This window comes from Phalacrocorax carbo, chromosome 9 (assembly GCF_963921805.1).
Source record: "Phalacrocorax carbo chromosome 9, bPhaCar2.1, whole genome shotgun sequence".
Lineage (NCBI taxonomy): Eukaryota > Metazoa > Chordata > Aves > Suliformes > Phalacrocoracidae > Phalacrocorax > Phalacrocorax carbo.
Genome location: NC_087521.1, coordinates 1593475 through 1609632, shown reverse-complemented (window position 1 = coordinate 1609632; position 16158 = coordinate 1593475). Strand labels below are relative to the sequence as shown.

General features: G+C 40.6%; 1 protein-coding gene across 4 annotated transcripts in view; it reads right to left on the bottom strand.

The window, feature by feature from the left end:
- PLEKHH1 (pleckstrin homology, MyTH4 and FERM domain containing H1) overlaps positions 1-16158 on the bottom strand; it is a 54424-nt gene that overhangs the window by 21097 nt on the left and 17169 nt on the right. For all 4 annotated transcript variants that reach the window (XM_064460072.1, XM_064460074.1, XM_064460073.1 and 1 more), the window contains exons 6-16: positions 14798-14879; positions 10980-11986; positions 8484-8562; positions 7765-7853; positions 7067-7217; positions 5916-6055; positions 5025-5135; positions 3447-3533; positions 2345-2506; positions 1285-1365; positions 104-283 (exon numbers count right to left, since the gene is read on the bottom strand). In XM_064460072.1, coding sequence (XP_064316142.1) covers positions 104-283; positions 1285-1365; positions 2345-2506; positions 3447-3533; positions 5025-5135; positions 5916-6055; positions 7067-7217; positions 7765-7853; positions 8484-8562; positions 10980-11986; positions 14798-14879 — 2169 coding nt within the window. The remainder of the gene's footprint in view (positions 1-103; positions 284-1284; positions 1366-2344; positions 2507-3446; positions 3534-5024; positions 5136-5915; positions 6056-7066; positions 7218-7764; positions 7854-8483; positions 8563-10979; positions 11987-14797; positions 14880-16158) is intronic.

Here is a 16158-nt window from a genome sequence, read left to right as displayed (position 1 = left end):
GGGGTCAATGCAGACGTTGTTTTCTACAAACAGTTCAGTCTGTATGCCCCATTTGTCCACCAATACCAAAAAGATTCTTCCCCAAAAGGTCTGCCTTTTATACCTTCTCCTGTTTGGTGCGAATGAGTAAGTATGTGGGACTCTGGTCCTGTGGGTGAATCACCAATGTACAGTGGGATGAGAGAAGTCCTCCACCAGTGGCTTCATAATCTTCATCAGAGTCACAGGAACGGTCTACTTCTTCCACTTTGGACTCACACATTGGCAGATGCCCTAGGGGACACTATGAGGAAGGGAAGCAAGTCAGGTAAGTACAGCTAATCTCCCACTATGGACAGGGAACACTGGGAAAGAAAACCCAGGTCAAACTGTTAGCAGTTCTCCAAAATGTAAGGAATAAACTATAATTCAGTGTTTAACTAATGTAATTATAGAAATCTTTCATTTCTATAGAATCTCTTCTGCTCCATCAACGGAAGTACTTACAAACTGTGTTACTACTTCTATTACTTTTCTTGAGAGCGCATCTACAGGTCAGAATGAGAATATGCAAATAAAAAGATGGCCTTTCCCATAAGGTACTGTTTTCTTCCCATTACACTTGTCAGTTGTGTTTACATCATTGGTTCTGCAAGGCCACATGTGTTTTCTGATGGTCAGTTTCTCAGTATCTTGAGCCACTGTTTTCTGATCCTGGTCAGACTTTCTGCTTGCTACTGGATAATAAGTACTTTTAAAATTGCATAAATAGGTAGATTCAGACAAACAGAGGATATCTGCTGTGCTAACTCTGGAAGTCAATCCCAAGTATGAGTCACAGTAATCCTTGATATTCTAAAACTTGGGTTTCGACATCACCAAGACAAAGTAATGGACCACTGGGCCAAGCTTCCAGAAATGGAAGCACAATACACTGATTAAATGACCTCCCTCATCCCATATTGTTGTTGCTGCTTATTTTCATGACAGTATGCAAAATATATCAGCTGCTATATAAAAGTCTGCTATAAAGTCTTCACAAGACCAAATGGAGGAAGTGAGAAAGATATACAGTGATCTGAGAAAGAGCAGGCACTCGCCTTTTCGGTCTTTTGTCATTTTAGCTTTAAGGAAAAAAAAAATCAGAGAAAACATTGATTCTCTTTGTGGAGCAGATGCTGTTAGAAGAAGAGAGGTACAACCAAGGAAGAGCTTGAAGTATGAGACACAGAAGCAGTGGAAGGAAGGAAAGCATCATGAGAAATAGGAAAGGAGGGTTCAGGAACAAAAGGGGAAAGGCATTGCCTTATCTTCATGATTTCGGTAGTAGTAGAAAGTTTTTCCAATCAGTGCACACCAGACCAGCTTAGAGTGACCATGCTTGACCTGTAAGGAGGACAAAGAAATACATGTTTTTAACACCAGCAGTGTTGCTGGAATGATTTTCTAGGATTTCAACTTTCGATTCAATTCTCCCTTAAAGCCTTCATACATTATTTGTTCTATGCTAATAAGAGTTCCTCTCAAAACACACAGGGCACCACTTCCAAAAGCAGATAAGTACATCCCACCTAAGTAGATGGGACATAGGTGCTTATGGAAATGTGTCTAAGATTTTGTGAAGTATTTTACTCATTCAAAACGACCCATCATTTCTGTATCCTGAAATACAATATTAAGAATAACCTTTTTAAGATTATAGGAATGAATCATTTATTCTCAGCAGGAAAAGACCAGTCAACATATAATCTAGGTATCTGTTTCCTATTGCAGAGGAACAGGCTTCAGATGCAGGTTGTCTTTAGCCATCTTTAGAAGCTGACCAGAATTACATTTAAAAATTCATAGTAACTTGGTATGCAAAACTGATCTATGGAAATGGCATAAAGCATAAGAATTTGCAGCCATTGTACTTTGTATACTTTGTACTAATGCGCATGCAGTCTGTTATAATGGAAATAAACTAACTTGGAGCCATACAAGCCATTTCTTTGAAACTCTCCTATATCACCAAGTTAAGATCAATTAAATGTGACATTTAACAGCATCTCCTGTTGGTTTTTTTTATTATGACATACTGTCATAACACATGATGAAGAAAAACATACATAAGCTAGATATGTGTTATTACTTACTATTTGACAAAATCATTATCTCTCAGTAGCTTTGTTTGTCCTATTCCTTATCATTTTTACAAACGTTCCTCTCTGAAATACAGAAATCTGCTGCCACTTTTCTTTCTTTCCCCACTCTTCTAGGTAGTATTAAAATAGTAATTTCTTGCTGACATTTACTGTGCAAACCAAGAAGCTGGTATACTATCAATACTGAGCTAAACTGAATAAAGTAAGAAACAGTATTTTACCTTAGTGAGCCAACCTTTCACAGTAGGTTTAGCGTCACTATGAGGAACACCAACAGGACTGGTCACCTGCACTCTCAGGATACTCTGTAGGACATTAATCCATTCCTCCAGGATGTTGGGAGAGTCTGCTGTCAGGAAGTAGGTTCTCTTTTCTGTCATCAGCTGGAAGAAGAAGGTGTAAGTATAAATCTGCACACCTACAAATCTTTTCTTCAGCTGCTGAGTTTCATTATCCCATACAGGTTTTGTTGTTTGTTTTTTTTTTTTAAAATGTGCTAATCCTCAAAGCCCAAGTGAAAGAACTGAAATGCAGATTAATCAAATTCTCATGAGCTCTCTTGCTGTTTCTGTTGCATATTGTGGTCTGTCTCCCTTCTCATCCTTTCTTGTTTCTCAGTGCTGCTGCTAAATTTTCATTTTAAAGGTGACTACAGAAATGGGGTTTTTTGCTGCCTTCACTTTGTATTGCATTCTGCCTTCAATAGCTTGTGACTCTTTGAGAGGAAAGAGGCAATGAATTTAACAGTATTAAGACATAGCAACTTCAGTTCCATAAGGGCAGAAGGTAGCTCACCTTCAGGCCATATGCCTTTCTGTCACAGTATGAAAGAAACTTTAATGCTGCCTTTATAATGAAGTCCTCTAACAATAATGGCTTAAAACTGGACCCAATGATGGGCTAACTTCTAATTCGTTGGAACTCGAATTCTAATAGGAATCCAACACTTCAGTCAGGCTGGAGACCTTGTGAGAGGAGTCTTTCAGACAGAGGAGTTCCTAGGTACTATCTGGTTTTATTTTTACTTCTCCCACAGATTTCAAGCCCTTAGTCCCAACTGCAAAAAAGAAAAGTGCTATGGTGTAAAAAAAAAACAAAAACAAAGGCGAATTTCTTTCCGTTTCAAAAAGCTGTATTTGGGTTACAATTTAGCTCTTTCCCCATTATTTATTAAACTAACTGCCTGGCTTGTGCCAGGAAATACAGGGGCCAGATAAAGTTAGTTCATATCAATTGAGACACTACTATTCAGCCTGAACTAAGTGCCCTCTCACCCAGCCACTGAGTGTGTGGTTATCTGCAGGATGAAAAAGCAACGCTTACCTGGAATGTTTGGGACCCTTCACCTCTGACAATTTGGCATGAGGAATTCAGGTCCATCTGCCCTTGTGGTTTGTGGGTAACATCACTCTGAGGAAAGAAAAGCAATCAGCTTTTCAGAAGGGAAAAATCTCACATGGGTCTTAAGAGTACTTAAATAGAGCATAATATGCATGTGCAGGTTGGAGTCTGCATTCATGAGCTGGAAAGGGCAGCTGAAGGTTGCCAGGTTGTATTTAAGACAGTGTGATCTCATTGCAATCATGAAGCAAAAGTCTCCACAGTAGTGGAAGACAATATAACAAGGGTAATGGTGACAAATACTGTTTCATGAAGCTCAGACTGATCTTTAGGGGAAATAAAAAACACAAAACCAAAAACCCCACAAACTCTTTCTCACTGGGAAGGCAACACAACACCAAACAGGTACCCAGATAGTAGCTGAATTTCTGCCTTGGGAAGTTTTCAAGATTCAGCTAGACAAAGCCATGGGTGGTTTGCTCTGCAGCTGGTGACAGATGCTCTTCAATGTGTCAGTTGGACTAAGGTTTTCCAGAAGTTCCTTCCAACCAACAATCTAAATTCTGCATATTTATGAAATCATTTTAAAAATATATTTGTGTATGTAATATATAATTTGCTTGTGAATTCTGATGAATAAACCTACTATTAGAAATAAAGATGCATTGTGCCCTAAGGCATAATAATAATAAATAATAATAAACAATAAATCTTCTCAGTATTTCTGACTTGTAGGCAAAGATGTGTATTTACATAGAAATATTGTGTAATTATGCAGGTATGGAGGAAGTTGCTGGGTCCAAAAGAAAAAAAAGTATGGAAGGTGAATATCCCTAAATAGATTTTTCTGTAATGTAGCTAAGTACAGTAGAATAATGAAGGCCAACAATAAATGTATTCTATTGTATATACAAATTGTAACTGCATACTGCTAGAATTTTTCAAATAACATAATTGGAAAAAGTTGTGAGATATGGAAAGTATTTGGAAAGGTTTAAATGCACAAACATGCTCTCTCAATATTGTTTCACTGATCATTGTAAGACAGCATTTGCACAAAAGCTTATTTTCAATTTTATCCTAGTTTTCTAATATTTCCATGTCCATGTGGGAGGGTGAAAAATGAAAGAATCCAGCTTTCTTCCCCTGAAAGTTGTAGTTTTCCTCAGAGCCCCATATACTGACTGATGAGTATGGATCAGTGCCCTCCTGGTATTGCAATTTATTTTTCCTTTATTTTAATTTGAAACATGACCATAGCTGGGCCATGGTATGCTTTCTGCTTATCATCATCTGTGTGAAGTTAACCAGTAGGTGCCAAGCTTCTGTCCTTGTGAACAACCTTTCACTTCTTGGAAACTGCCACCACAAGGAGCTTCCCTGCCTAAGCAGAGACCCACAGTTGAACCTGTGGGTCAGACAAAGCTCTTTGGCAGGACATTTTGGGGGAAGCTTGCCCATGGCTGCCCACTCTGCCAGTGGTATCAGCCTGGAACTGGTTCTGCAGACAGCCTTCCCCTATGCCTCCAACACAGGACTAAATGTATCCCAGTGACTCACCGGAGACTTGTAGTACATGATTTGTCTGTTTCTTAGAACAAACCATCGTCTCTTCCACATCTTCACCTGGCTGCCCATTTTCAGCAAGTAACCTGATTTCTCCATGGGTTCCTGGAGGGCAAAGAGCAAGGGGTAGAGAAGGTTATCTTGCATCTCTCAAAATACAAATTAAAGAGTGCTGAAGTCAAGATCAGACATTTGCTGCATCTCCATTATTTTCTGCTTTACTCTGCCAGATGGGAGTAGCAGCCATCCAAGGTCAGTGTCCTCTGCTCAACTTGAAGAGAGCCCTAGACTATCTGTGTAGCTGCAAATACCACATTGTGTTGTTTCAGTAAAGGCAGCTTCTCAAGATCACTTCACTGATTGTTTGATGCACTAAAAACTTATTTGTTTTCCTACCATAGCAGCGATTTTCCAAATAAAAGTGAAGGCTATCTCTAAGCCATGATTAGAGTCCATTCCTTGTCTGCTTGATCTCTTACATTCAAAAGTACAGAATTTAATGCTGCCCATGTTTGAGGTTTTTTTCTAGGCCAAAATACTCTATCCTTTCTCCTTCTTTCCTCTCAATTTCCAAACTTGTTTTGTCACAAAAGTGTAAGGCCATCATTCAAGTAGAATATGACTACAGGAAACCAATACAAGCCATCAGGAAAGAACAGAGCCCTTAATGCTTATACTTTTCTATAACCACGTAACAGAAATGGTACCTTCTTCTAAAGCATCAAATACTTGTATCTTTTGATACAAACCAGCAGGACCAACAGCCCAGTCTATTAGAGCATCACTTTGCAGGGGATAACTCAATATATCATAGTTATGCGTTTTCTCTTTCAAGGCCAAGGCTCTGTTTGCATACCTTCACAACTGTGAGGTAGGAAGACTTACAGTGCAGACTCCACCATCAGTGGAATAGGAAGATGTTCGCTGTAGCTTATGTTCTGGCTCTGAACAGTCACCATCCAAGGAGCAGGCATCAGGAGGGATGGCGTAGTCACTCTCCGAGCTCAGTGAGGACATAGATACACCTGTTCAAAATACAGGAAAGAATGAGAATCATGGCTAGACAGAAGCATTCACTGAACACTGCACACTGAAAAAGTCTGAGTTCACCATTAAGGCTTTTTTGTTCAAGAAGAACAAATCATATCATACTTTGGAAACTCAACCCCCACTAACCAAATTCCTGAGATTTTCCACCCCACCCCAGGAAAACAAGTAGTGAGAGTGAGTTTTGGATAGTGACAGTAAAATAAATTTGTTGATGAATAAACAGATATTTTAAAAATTTAAAAAGTAATAAATCAACTGACTTGTTATCTAAAGCATCTAAAGACATGCTGTTTCCAGCTTGGAAATATCCCTTATAAAGTCTCAAGCCTCTCTCATTCAAACTAAAGAAAAGGCTCCCTTCACCAGCAACGGGGCTTTGCTTTCTGTGAATCTTCCACGACTGGTCCCTGGCAAAGCACAGACACAACAGCCAATGCATCACAACAGAAGTTAAGACTACATGAAATAGGATTCTATTTTATTGACTACCAATTGTAATGAAAATTCCACTCAAGGATCCAGTTTAACCTTCCCAGCAGTCAAGAAAAATTGTTCTAGCCAGGACCCAAATTACATGATGTCTCTCAAAGATAGGAAAGATTTGCTTACTGGTCAAGAAATTATCAGCCAGTGACAGGGACAAAAGACATTTTCTTTAATGCATCAGTACTAGCTTGCTTACAAGAAGTAGTCACAGAAAAGGTATGGATGGCTTCACTGGATATGTGATGAATCTGGGAGATCAATCCTTCCCACAGTCTTAGCTTAGCAATTGCCTGGATGGAAATCTGCCAGTGGTAAAAACCCATCTAAGAGGACAGGTTTCTACTGAGTAGCTGTTGACATCTGTACACATTCTGTGAGAACTCCTTATTAACATCACCAAGGCTGAGCATTTGCCTTTCCCTGATGATGCTGTTCAGGACATATTGCCTCACCCGTGAGGACAGAGTTCATGCTGCTCAGTAGCAATAGTCCCACTTTACCTCTCTTCACTGCACGAGGGCTGCCTGGCATGCTAGATTTTCTGTTCTCAGATCCAGGAGTAGAAGTCCTGAAGCTAGCATGGGAGCCACAGTCGTCATCGGAGCCTGAAGACTCATCTAAGAAAGGCACGTTGCTGATCTGTGTGGCTTTCTGGAAAACAGACCTGTATGATCAGCGTGTGAGGGAAGAGTTTCCTCAGGACAACCCCTACTCAATAAGGAGACAGAGCAATCAGTGCAGGCCATTTGTTTTCACATTGCCTTGACCATTACTGTCTCAGGGCTCCTCATTTCCTCCCTTTCTAGTCTGAGAACTTCCAAACAGATAAGACTAGAGAGTCCAGCTTGGGTCTCCTCTGGTTACACTCTCCTACTGCTCCACAAGCCCTGTGCTTCCCCATAAGCTGTCAAGAGCCCTCTTCCATTTCATTCTCTAGGCTACGCCCACTATCACCCCCTAGGTTTCTGCAGCCTCAGAGTGCACACTGCAGCTTCCTGGACAAAAATGTGCTGCCATGTTCTGTATTCCTAAATACATTTATCATCTGCTACTCTTTCTACATTCTTTTGATGTCCAGTACCTCCTGGCATTCTCTAATTTTCTTTCCTTTGCTGCACAGCTTCACCTCGTTCTCTCTCAAATTACTGGCAGCCCTGGACCATGCTTTTCATGAGAGGAAAGTGATGTAACTCCTTACCCCCTTCAACGTAGTGTAGACTGGCACTGTGACATTTCTGTAGATGAGACAGGTAAATGGCCCAGAAGTTGAACGTGAAAAATTGGAAACTGGGAAGATTCACAGAGAGATTAAGAGAGTAAATAATACAAACTGGTGAAAAGGAGTAGGTTTTAATGGAGAGGTACATGTATGCGTGTAAGAACATATGTAGCCTCTTGGAACATCAAATAATGGAGACCTGCCATCTTGGACAGTTTAGCCTGAGAAAGGCAAGGGGATATGTTATTAATTACATACAACTCCCAGAGACAGCTGCAATGCTCCCTCCATTTAGCCTGTAAGATGTTTTACCCACCCTGTGCTCCCCATGGTACGATGGCAATCCAGTGCACCACATCCAAACAGGTAAAAGCTACAACAGGGGAAGGTGATGGTGAATCACAGGACTAAAAGCAGGTCACAGACATGCAGAGCCAGAACACTGTCAGTGGAAGTGAAGAAGGAGATAATGGAGTCCCTGAAGATGTCACTGAATGCAGGTGCTCAAACAGTCCAGCACCAACCATCCCTGAGATCGGAGGTATCCTCCTCCCTTACTTTCTTTATCACGGCTGTCTGTGAAATCAAATTTAGTTTGAAAACAGGCAAGGAAATAAAGAAACATGAACAGCCAGAAGCTCAGGTCCCACACTGTCAATGTAAACTCCCTCTAAGGATGGGTCTTGTCTAGAACTTACAGCAGCTGGAAGTATCATTCACCATGGCCACTTCAGACAACCTCAGGCCAGACTTGGCCACAGCATAGATTCGACTCTCCTGGAACAATAATACCATGTATAACAATGGTCAGACAAATACATGATTCCTGTAAAAAGAAATGCTTGTGTCACAGAATGTTATCACAATCACAGCTTTGGGCAGGAAGGAGGGGTCCTCTAAGAAAGACTGCTCTATTCCACCAGATGTTGGCTGAATGACTGTTAGTGGAAATGTGCATCTGTGTGTGATCCCCTGAACCACAACAGACTTGGCTTGTAAATGCTACAGAGATGATATCCACAAACTGGAACACCTACATGGCAATTATCAATAAATGACTATTTCATAACTTGGAAGAAGCTGTTTTTTCCACTTTATGAACAATGCTTTAAAATTAATCAAGAACAGCCCTAAAACAGGACAATTTACTGAGTCACCACCTGCAGATGATTCCCATTCTCTGATAAGGGAATGAAAGAAATGCCTGGAATGATCTCAATAAGCCTGTGTCTCAGTTATAACTACATATGGAGCTTTCAGTTCAAAGGATCTCCAAGTGCTTTGCAAAGGGATAAAAATTCCAAGGGGGGAACCCAAGCCTGTAAATAAATGCAATGTTGTGATTAAGACATCAGCCAGTCTAAAATGCATAAAAATCAAGGCTAGGAACTGTCTTGCTGCTCCTTAAAGCATACAGCCAATCGCTATCAGATAACACACAACACATACATACAAAATTACCTAAGACTGCGAAGTCAAGTACACAAAAAAAAGAAATTACAGAATTAGTATTTTCTGTATGTGTATGCATTGCAATTTAGTCTCTAATGAAATATTACATCCATTTTTTCCCCCAGACATTTCCTATCTAAGACACATAACGGACATTTCTTACTGATTACGCTGCTATTTAATATCCTATTCATGCTTTAGTGTGCCCTACTGGGATACACTTACTTGACTGTGGTATGAAGACAAAATAATGGATTTTTCCTGTACTGTTCCTGACTATAATACTGCAGTGCTTCATAAACATTAATAAAAAAATTTACAAAAACCCTAGGAGGGACATGATGGGTACTATCGCTATTTTCCAGAAGAGGAACTCAGACATCAATTTTTTGAAGTATCCCATATGTTTGGAGTAGCCATTTCAAGATGTCCAAGACCTCGCCTTTTGTGAATTTAGCACCTTATAACATTGTTTGTAAAAAACCAACTTAATACAGTTGCAGCAGAGAAATGCTCCGTTCTTCTTTAATCAAATTTACTTGCCAAACTCAAGTTAGACATTCAGAAGATGTGTGTGGAGCTGATGACCACCTGTGAAAAATTTATCTTAAAGGACTAGAAGAACATTACATGGGAACTCTAGATTATATAAAGGAATAGCAGCCAATCTCCGAGACGTTTTTCCCTCCTTCCAAGTGAGTATACTGTTCATGACACCTTTCTGACTTCTGCAGCAAATAAAACAGACATCTTGGAAACTGCAACTTGTTTTACTACACTGTCCAGCTTCATCCCCAGCACAGTTCCATATTATGGACAGAATGAAAAGAGATTCCTCTGGAAAAAAAGCTGTGATTATATTGGGGTTTAAATTGGTATCATGAAGGTTCACAGTAATGTTTTTATTTTTAACTAAAAGTAAATTTAAAAATTAAGTAAAAATTAAAAAGATCACAAATATTGTTAAGTTTCATATAAAAAAAATCATAAAACATGAAGGTTAACAGTGAGTGTTTGATTTTGCACCTTCAGTAAACCACTTGTTTGCCTATGCCTTTAAAAAAAGGCAAATTGAAAGTAACGGAATTATCTTTTGATACTACATTGATTTCCACCAAGTTTATCAGTTAGATTGACATATTAGCAAACAACCCAACCATCTGAATTAACAATAACCGAAAGCAGTAACAACAGACCTCTCTCTCACGTGAAGTAAGCAATAAGACACGTATGTTCACTTTACCAATGGTTTTCACATAATTTTCCTAATAGCAGCAGTATACCATGAGATAGGAATGCTCAGATCTCATCCATGTATCTATTCTAGTATTTACAGCTTTTTGACCCTGAAACTATCTGGTCTGGTCCATTCACTCGCATTTATGAGTCACTTTTCTATCTTAAACACATGACACCAGAACTAAGGATTAATTTTTGATGACCTATTAGGATAAATCACAATGCAGCACCTCTTGACTTTCATTTTTATTCCTATGTTTCTTGAGTACTATTTTCTTCCATAACTTTTTTTTTTTTCCTCATAAAGAGAAAAAAAAAAAACAAAAATTGTCAGTGGAACTAGCATGCCCCATGTTCTGGAACTGTCAGACTGGGTCATTCAGAAATATGACTGATGTCCACAGGAAACAATTGCTTGAGACCAAGAGCTATTGTAACTTAACTACTGGGTGCTACTCAAAGATTAGCAGCACTTCTCAGATTGTTGTCCTTGCATTTCTTACCCACGATGGGAATCTGTGCAGCGGTGGCGTTGGAGGTTTACCTCCTGGGTCAAGTAAGCCAGCCTCAGAACTCACAGCTTCACTTTGACCTGCAGTTAAGTGGTTGATTTCTTCACATGCTCCAGCTTCTTCCCTCACCGGGCCACGTTCTGTCTCCATCTTCTCCAGTACCCCATCATCAACATCTGTGTCCTTCACTTGCCCATGGCAGACTGGAGAGCTTGTTATGGGCTGGAAAGTGCTAGCCTCTAAGCTCATTACACAATGGAAAGAATTAGCCCCTGGCTGTGGTTGGCTATAGTGTCTCTTGGCTAGCTGGATACTGTCTCTTGGTATGTTGGGAGTTCGTATTTTTGGAAACGTCATACTACTGCCAAGGCCACATTCCCTCCCTGGACAGAAGGAATGTGCTGTAACAGCTGATGTCGACACAACCAGGGATGGCTCAGCAGTTTGGAGGTGGCCCTCAAGCATGCTCATTACTTCTCCTGATGAAGATGAGTCCAGCCGATGGGAGCGGAACCTGGCACTCAGATCATCAGAGGAGCAGGTGCTGTCCAAAGCCACTTGTTGCAAGGTGCTCACAGTGCTATGGTTTCCTTCTAAAGATGACTGGAAAGTCAAAGCCTCAAGGATTCTTGTGGCCTCAGTGGGAGGGTCCAGTGATGTGGGATCAGAGCACCCTAACCTGCGTTCAGAACTTACAGCTGGGAATACATCTTTCTCTGCAGAGAGATTCCAGCTTGATCGGTCAGACATGAGCTTCAGCGTGCTCTGGGAAAGCAGAGTTTTAGCCTCTCCATTCTCAGTAAAGGTGTCATTGGCAAGGACTCTGTTTGCTGTAGAGAGGAGATGTTTAGTAGATCCTGTCTGGCACGCCTGTTTGAAACCAGGTGCAAGGACCACAGATTTCTGCTCTGTCATCTCAGCAAGAGAGGGTTGTGATGCTCTGGCCTTCAGAGAATTACAGCTCCAAAGAGATTCAAAGGGAGGAATGCTGGTCATATCTACAATGGAGGAGAACATACGGTTAGGGCATTCAAGTGCTTTACTGTTTAAAGCGTTACTTGCTAGTTTAAGCTGTTCTTATCAGTCTCATTTCAATAGCACCCTGGCCTAGTTAGGACTATACAGAATGGAAAGAAGATGGCTGTGCGCAGCAATAACAGAAGTGCTATATATTTCTAATTGGAAATAGTACAGAAAAGATGAATAGGAAATGATTAATCGCTGTTTCTTACAAAAGTGTACTTAAGGGGCACCTAATGAAATTATCAGGCAGTGCATTTGAAATTTACAGAAAGAAGGGTTGTTTTCCAAACAAAAAAGAAAACAGAATCCTGTCGTGTCCAAAAGATAGGCCAGAAAAAGTAATTTATCAATGGTACAAAGAACAGTTTAGACCCAAGTTCTGGCCTAGGAAGTTCCTAGAACACTGACAGAAGAAGCTGGAAGGGTACATGAAAAAAAGGACAGCTCTACTTGCAATATTTTCTACGCTCTTTCCTGAAACACCCACAGCCAACCAGGAGTCAGGATACTGCCCTAGGCAAGCTTTCAGTCTAACTCAATATAGCATTTTTACTCTTACCTATCCATGATTATGCTTCTTACTTATCCACAATTATGCTTCTTACCTATTCACGATTATGGTTCTTGTTATGCTCTTAAAACAGCCATGAGAAGGAAGTGTGCCTATCCACACACTGCTTTCTCAAAAGCCACTTCAGTGACCAGAAGTCACTAAGTCACTAAGCAGTCACTTAGCGTGGCTTTTGACTTCAATGGGCGTAAAGGGCCTTAAGGCATCAAACAAGCTGTTATGGTTCTTCCCATTCCTAGAGGCTAGATGAGGCTTCCAGCATATGAATGGAGACCTTCTTAACCACCACACTAATCAGTGAGATTGCTTTCTTTGCAAGAACTTCCCTGGAGCTTTTTGCTATCATTTTGTGCTATATGACCCAAGCAGTGCTTTTTGCCATCAAGTTTTATAACAGTTACTTACACACTTTTGCTGTAAAAATGTCACTTTCTTTGTTTATTTTATCTCTGCTTCTTGGGTTGCTATATTAGAAAATGGCATAAATGATAGATCCTAGATTGCCTCCATTGGCCTTTGTCTGTTTAGTACCTCTACTTTATAATTCTACTTTCTTTCTTTCCATGATTACTAGATTTAAAGGCTATCTCCATTCTACAGGTTCTACCAAATAGCAGCTTTAGGGTATGAGAAAGTATGGATAAAACTCGGAATGGCAGAGGATGTTACTCCATGTTATGATTTTGATTGACCCTGGCATTTATATACTGCCTGACTGAAAAGAACCAAGCTGTAAGATGCTTTGAAAACATGGGTGAGCGTGACTCTGCACAGCTATGGCTGAAAATGCTGCCAGAACATCAAACTCTACAGGCATTGCTTAACCACTAACAGCATTTACAAGCAAGTCGAAACAAACTGAAGACACAAAGTAACAGAGGGAAGGGCAAACAGCAGAATAAATCACTGTTGATTGAGGAGAGGATGAAACCCGCTCTTGGAAACACCTGAGAAAAAGACAACCACGAGAGCCTGACCTTGGCACTGGAGTCACAAGGAACTGAATGCTAACAAAGCTATTCCTAACACATAATGCTGGCACACACAAATCCAGGCACATATCTTCCCCTGCCCCTGAGTTAAATCATTAGTGTAGACTGAGAAGAGGCCATTCTTTTAAATATTATTGGTATTTTTGCAGCTTCCTAGATGTGACAGGAGATGAAATAGAGGAATCTGTTACCATTTGCATAGCAAGCAAGAAGAGATTGTTTCTCTGCAGAGGGCTCTGAATTCAGCCTGGCAGTGAGACTAGTGGGGGATAAGAGGAGAGGACAGAGCTGTTTAGTGCCCAGAGAGTGGGGATCCAGGGAACACTTAATACCAGATTATTAACGCAGCTTACCAGCCATTCTTTTTGTAAACAACCAGAGCCAGAGGGGATGAGAAAAACCCAGTCATAAAGCATTTAGCTAGAAACATGGTGGGATTTAAAAGGAATTTTGCTCTATACCCTTGCTGTGGAGTGACAGGAATGCCAGAAAGACTTCTGCAGGAAAGAAAAGCCCCCTGCCTGCATGCCCAGTGAGATTCTGGAAACTAACTCATCTTACTGTGACCAAACCAAGCTCATTAAAAAAAAAAATAGAAAGAAAATGGTTAAGAGAGAGTTTCTTCTTCAAAATGTGTTGTGATGAAAGGTGCTGATTTCAAGCCCTGGAAACCAAAAGTTCTCCATCTATCCACCAAGCAAGAACCACAAAAGCACAAGCACTGTGACCAGCTTTCTTCAACCCAACCTGATAGCACAGAGGAACCCAGCTTCTAAAGGCAGACCAGACAGCTGCTGCCTTGGCCCATTCAGTCCTCAGTTACTCAGCTCAAATGCCAGCAGAGCTTCTGTGGAGATGAGGGTAATTTGCCTGTGGGGGTAAAGTGACATACCTCAGGGACTTCAACCCTGCACCTCTGAAGTGAACTGATAGTTTTGCTATGTATTTCGATGAGTGCTTTTAATTCAGGAGCTCAGTGGCTTACTTTAATGGTAAAAAAAGGGGTCGGTATTCAATTGCTGGTGAGAAACCAACTAAGAGTTTTTAAGGCAGGTAAGCAATGTTATTCCCATCTTAAAAACGAACCCACTGAGGAACAGAGCAATTGTACTGCTTACTGTCACGAGTGCTAATTTCTGACAAAGTTAAGAATACAACCCAGGAATGCTGACTTCTGCTCTTGTGGTGGTTACTAGGCTACAATGCCAGGTGAACACATTTACCTTGCAATGTATCCTGAAGGGCTTCAATTTGCTCTGTCAGCCTCTGATTACAGTTTTTCAGGTGGTAGTTTTCTAGCTCAAGCTATGAAACAACAATAAGAAAAACAGAAAAATAATGTAAAATTGTGTGTGCGTGTGTTCCACAGTAAAGAAAATATCTTCATCTTTATTACCTTCAAGTGTCTGAACAGGAAAAGGAAAAAAGGATGGGTGAGTCTACCAGTCACCCTGAAATCCTTCTCCTCAGCAGCTCCACTGGACAACCCACTTAAACACTTTGCCATGCTTTATCAAATAGCCTCCATATATACTATTTGCACTTCTCAAATAGGTCTTTTAATTTCCTTCCATGTTATCGTTTATCATTGACTAACGTTCCAGAAATAACTATCATGAGAGAAACAATCAAAAAAAGAAAAAAAACACCATTAAGGGTGCATTTACATTTGCACTTAGTACGCAAGTGATTCTTTGTAAATTTGCCTTACGTCTTTGCTTGAAGTATCTCAGCATACATTCTTAATGCAGCAGTGGTGCGCCCAAAGAGGCTTCCCTCTTGATGGAATAGAAGTTGAAATTGCACCCGCGGTGCTGTCTAGAGCAACCCATTTGCAACACAGGTGCAAAGTCCTTCAGTTTTCAGTGGTCCACTTGTGCATGGTATGCACCTAGAATCAGCATCTGGCACAAACTTCCTTGCCCGTAAAGACACAATGTGAATGTATGGTCCTGGATTCACTGCAGGTCACAGCAACTCAACCCCTGTGCTACCTCTTTTGTGCTGCACCCATCATGCACCTTAAGTTATCTCATACAGGAGAATGAGAGAAGAACAACAGCTCCATGAATTATCTAGGCAATCTAATAAGATTAGAAAATCACATCATAACACAATTAGCGCCCACAAAGACTGGTTCTTCCAACTCCAGCAAATCCCCTTTCTGGCATAAACTGGGAAATCTATGGCTTTAACTTGGAATAGAAGGGAAAGACCAGATAGCCCCACTCCCAGTTGTAAACTATTACTACATCTTTAAAACTGCACGCTGACACACTGCTATCTCTCAGTTTTTCTAGAAGGTACTGAATTACACCCAGATAGAGGCATAAGTCCACAGGATGGCTAGGAGGGAGAGGTTAGATATGAGAAAATGCTGAGAAGTAGGAAAACAGCATTAGTCAGAAATGGCAAACTAAGGAAGAGGAAAGGACATGTGTTTGTGTCACAGCTGCTTTGTCAGAAAAAGAGACAGAACCTGCACACAGAAGAAAAAAAAAGAGGGAGAGGCAGATGAAAGCTAGGCAAAACCCACTTGTGGCTAGTAAAACTTCCTCAGAGATTGCTTTCAGACATTAGTGAC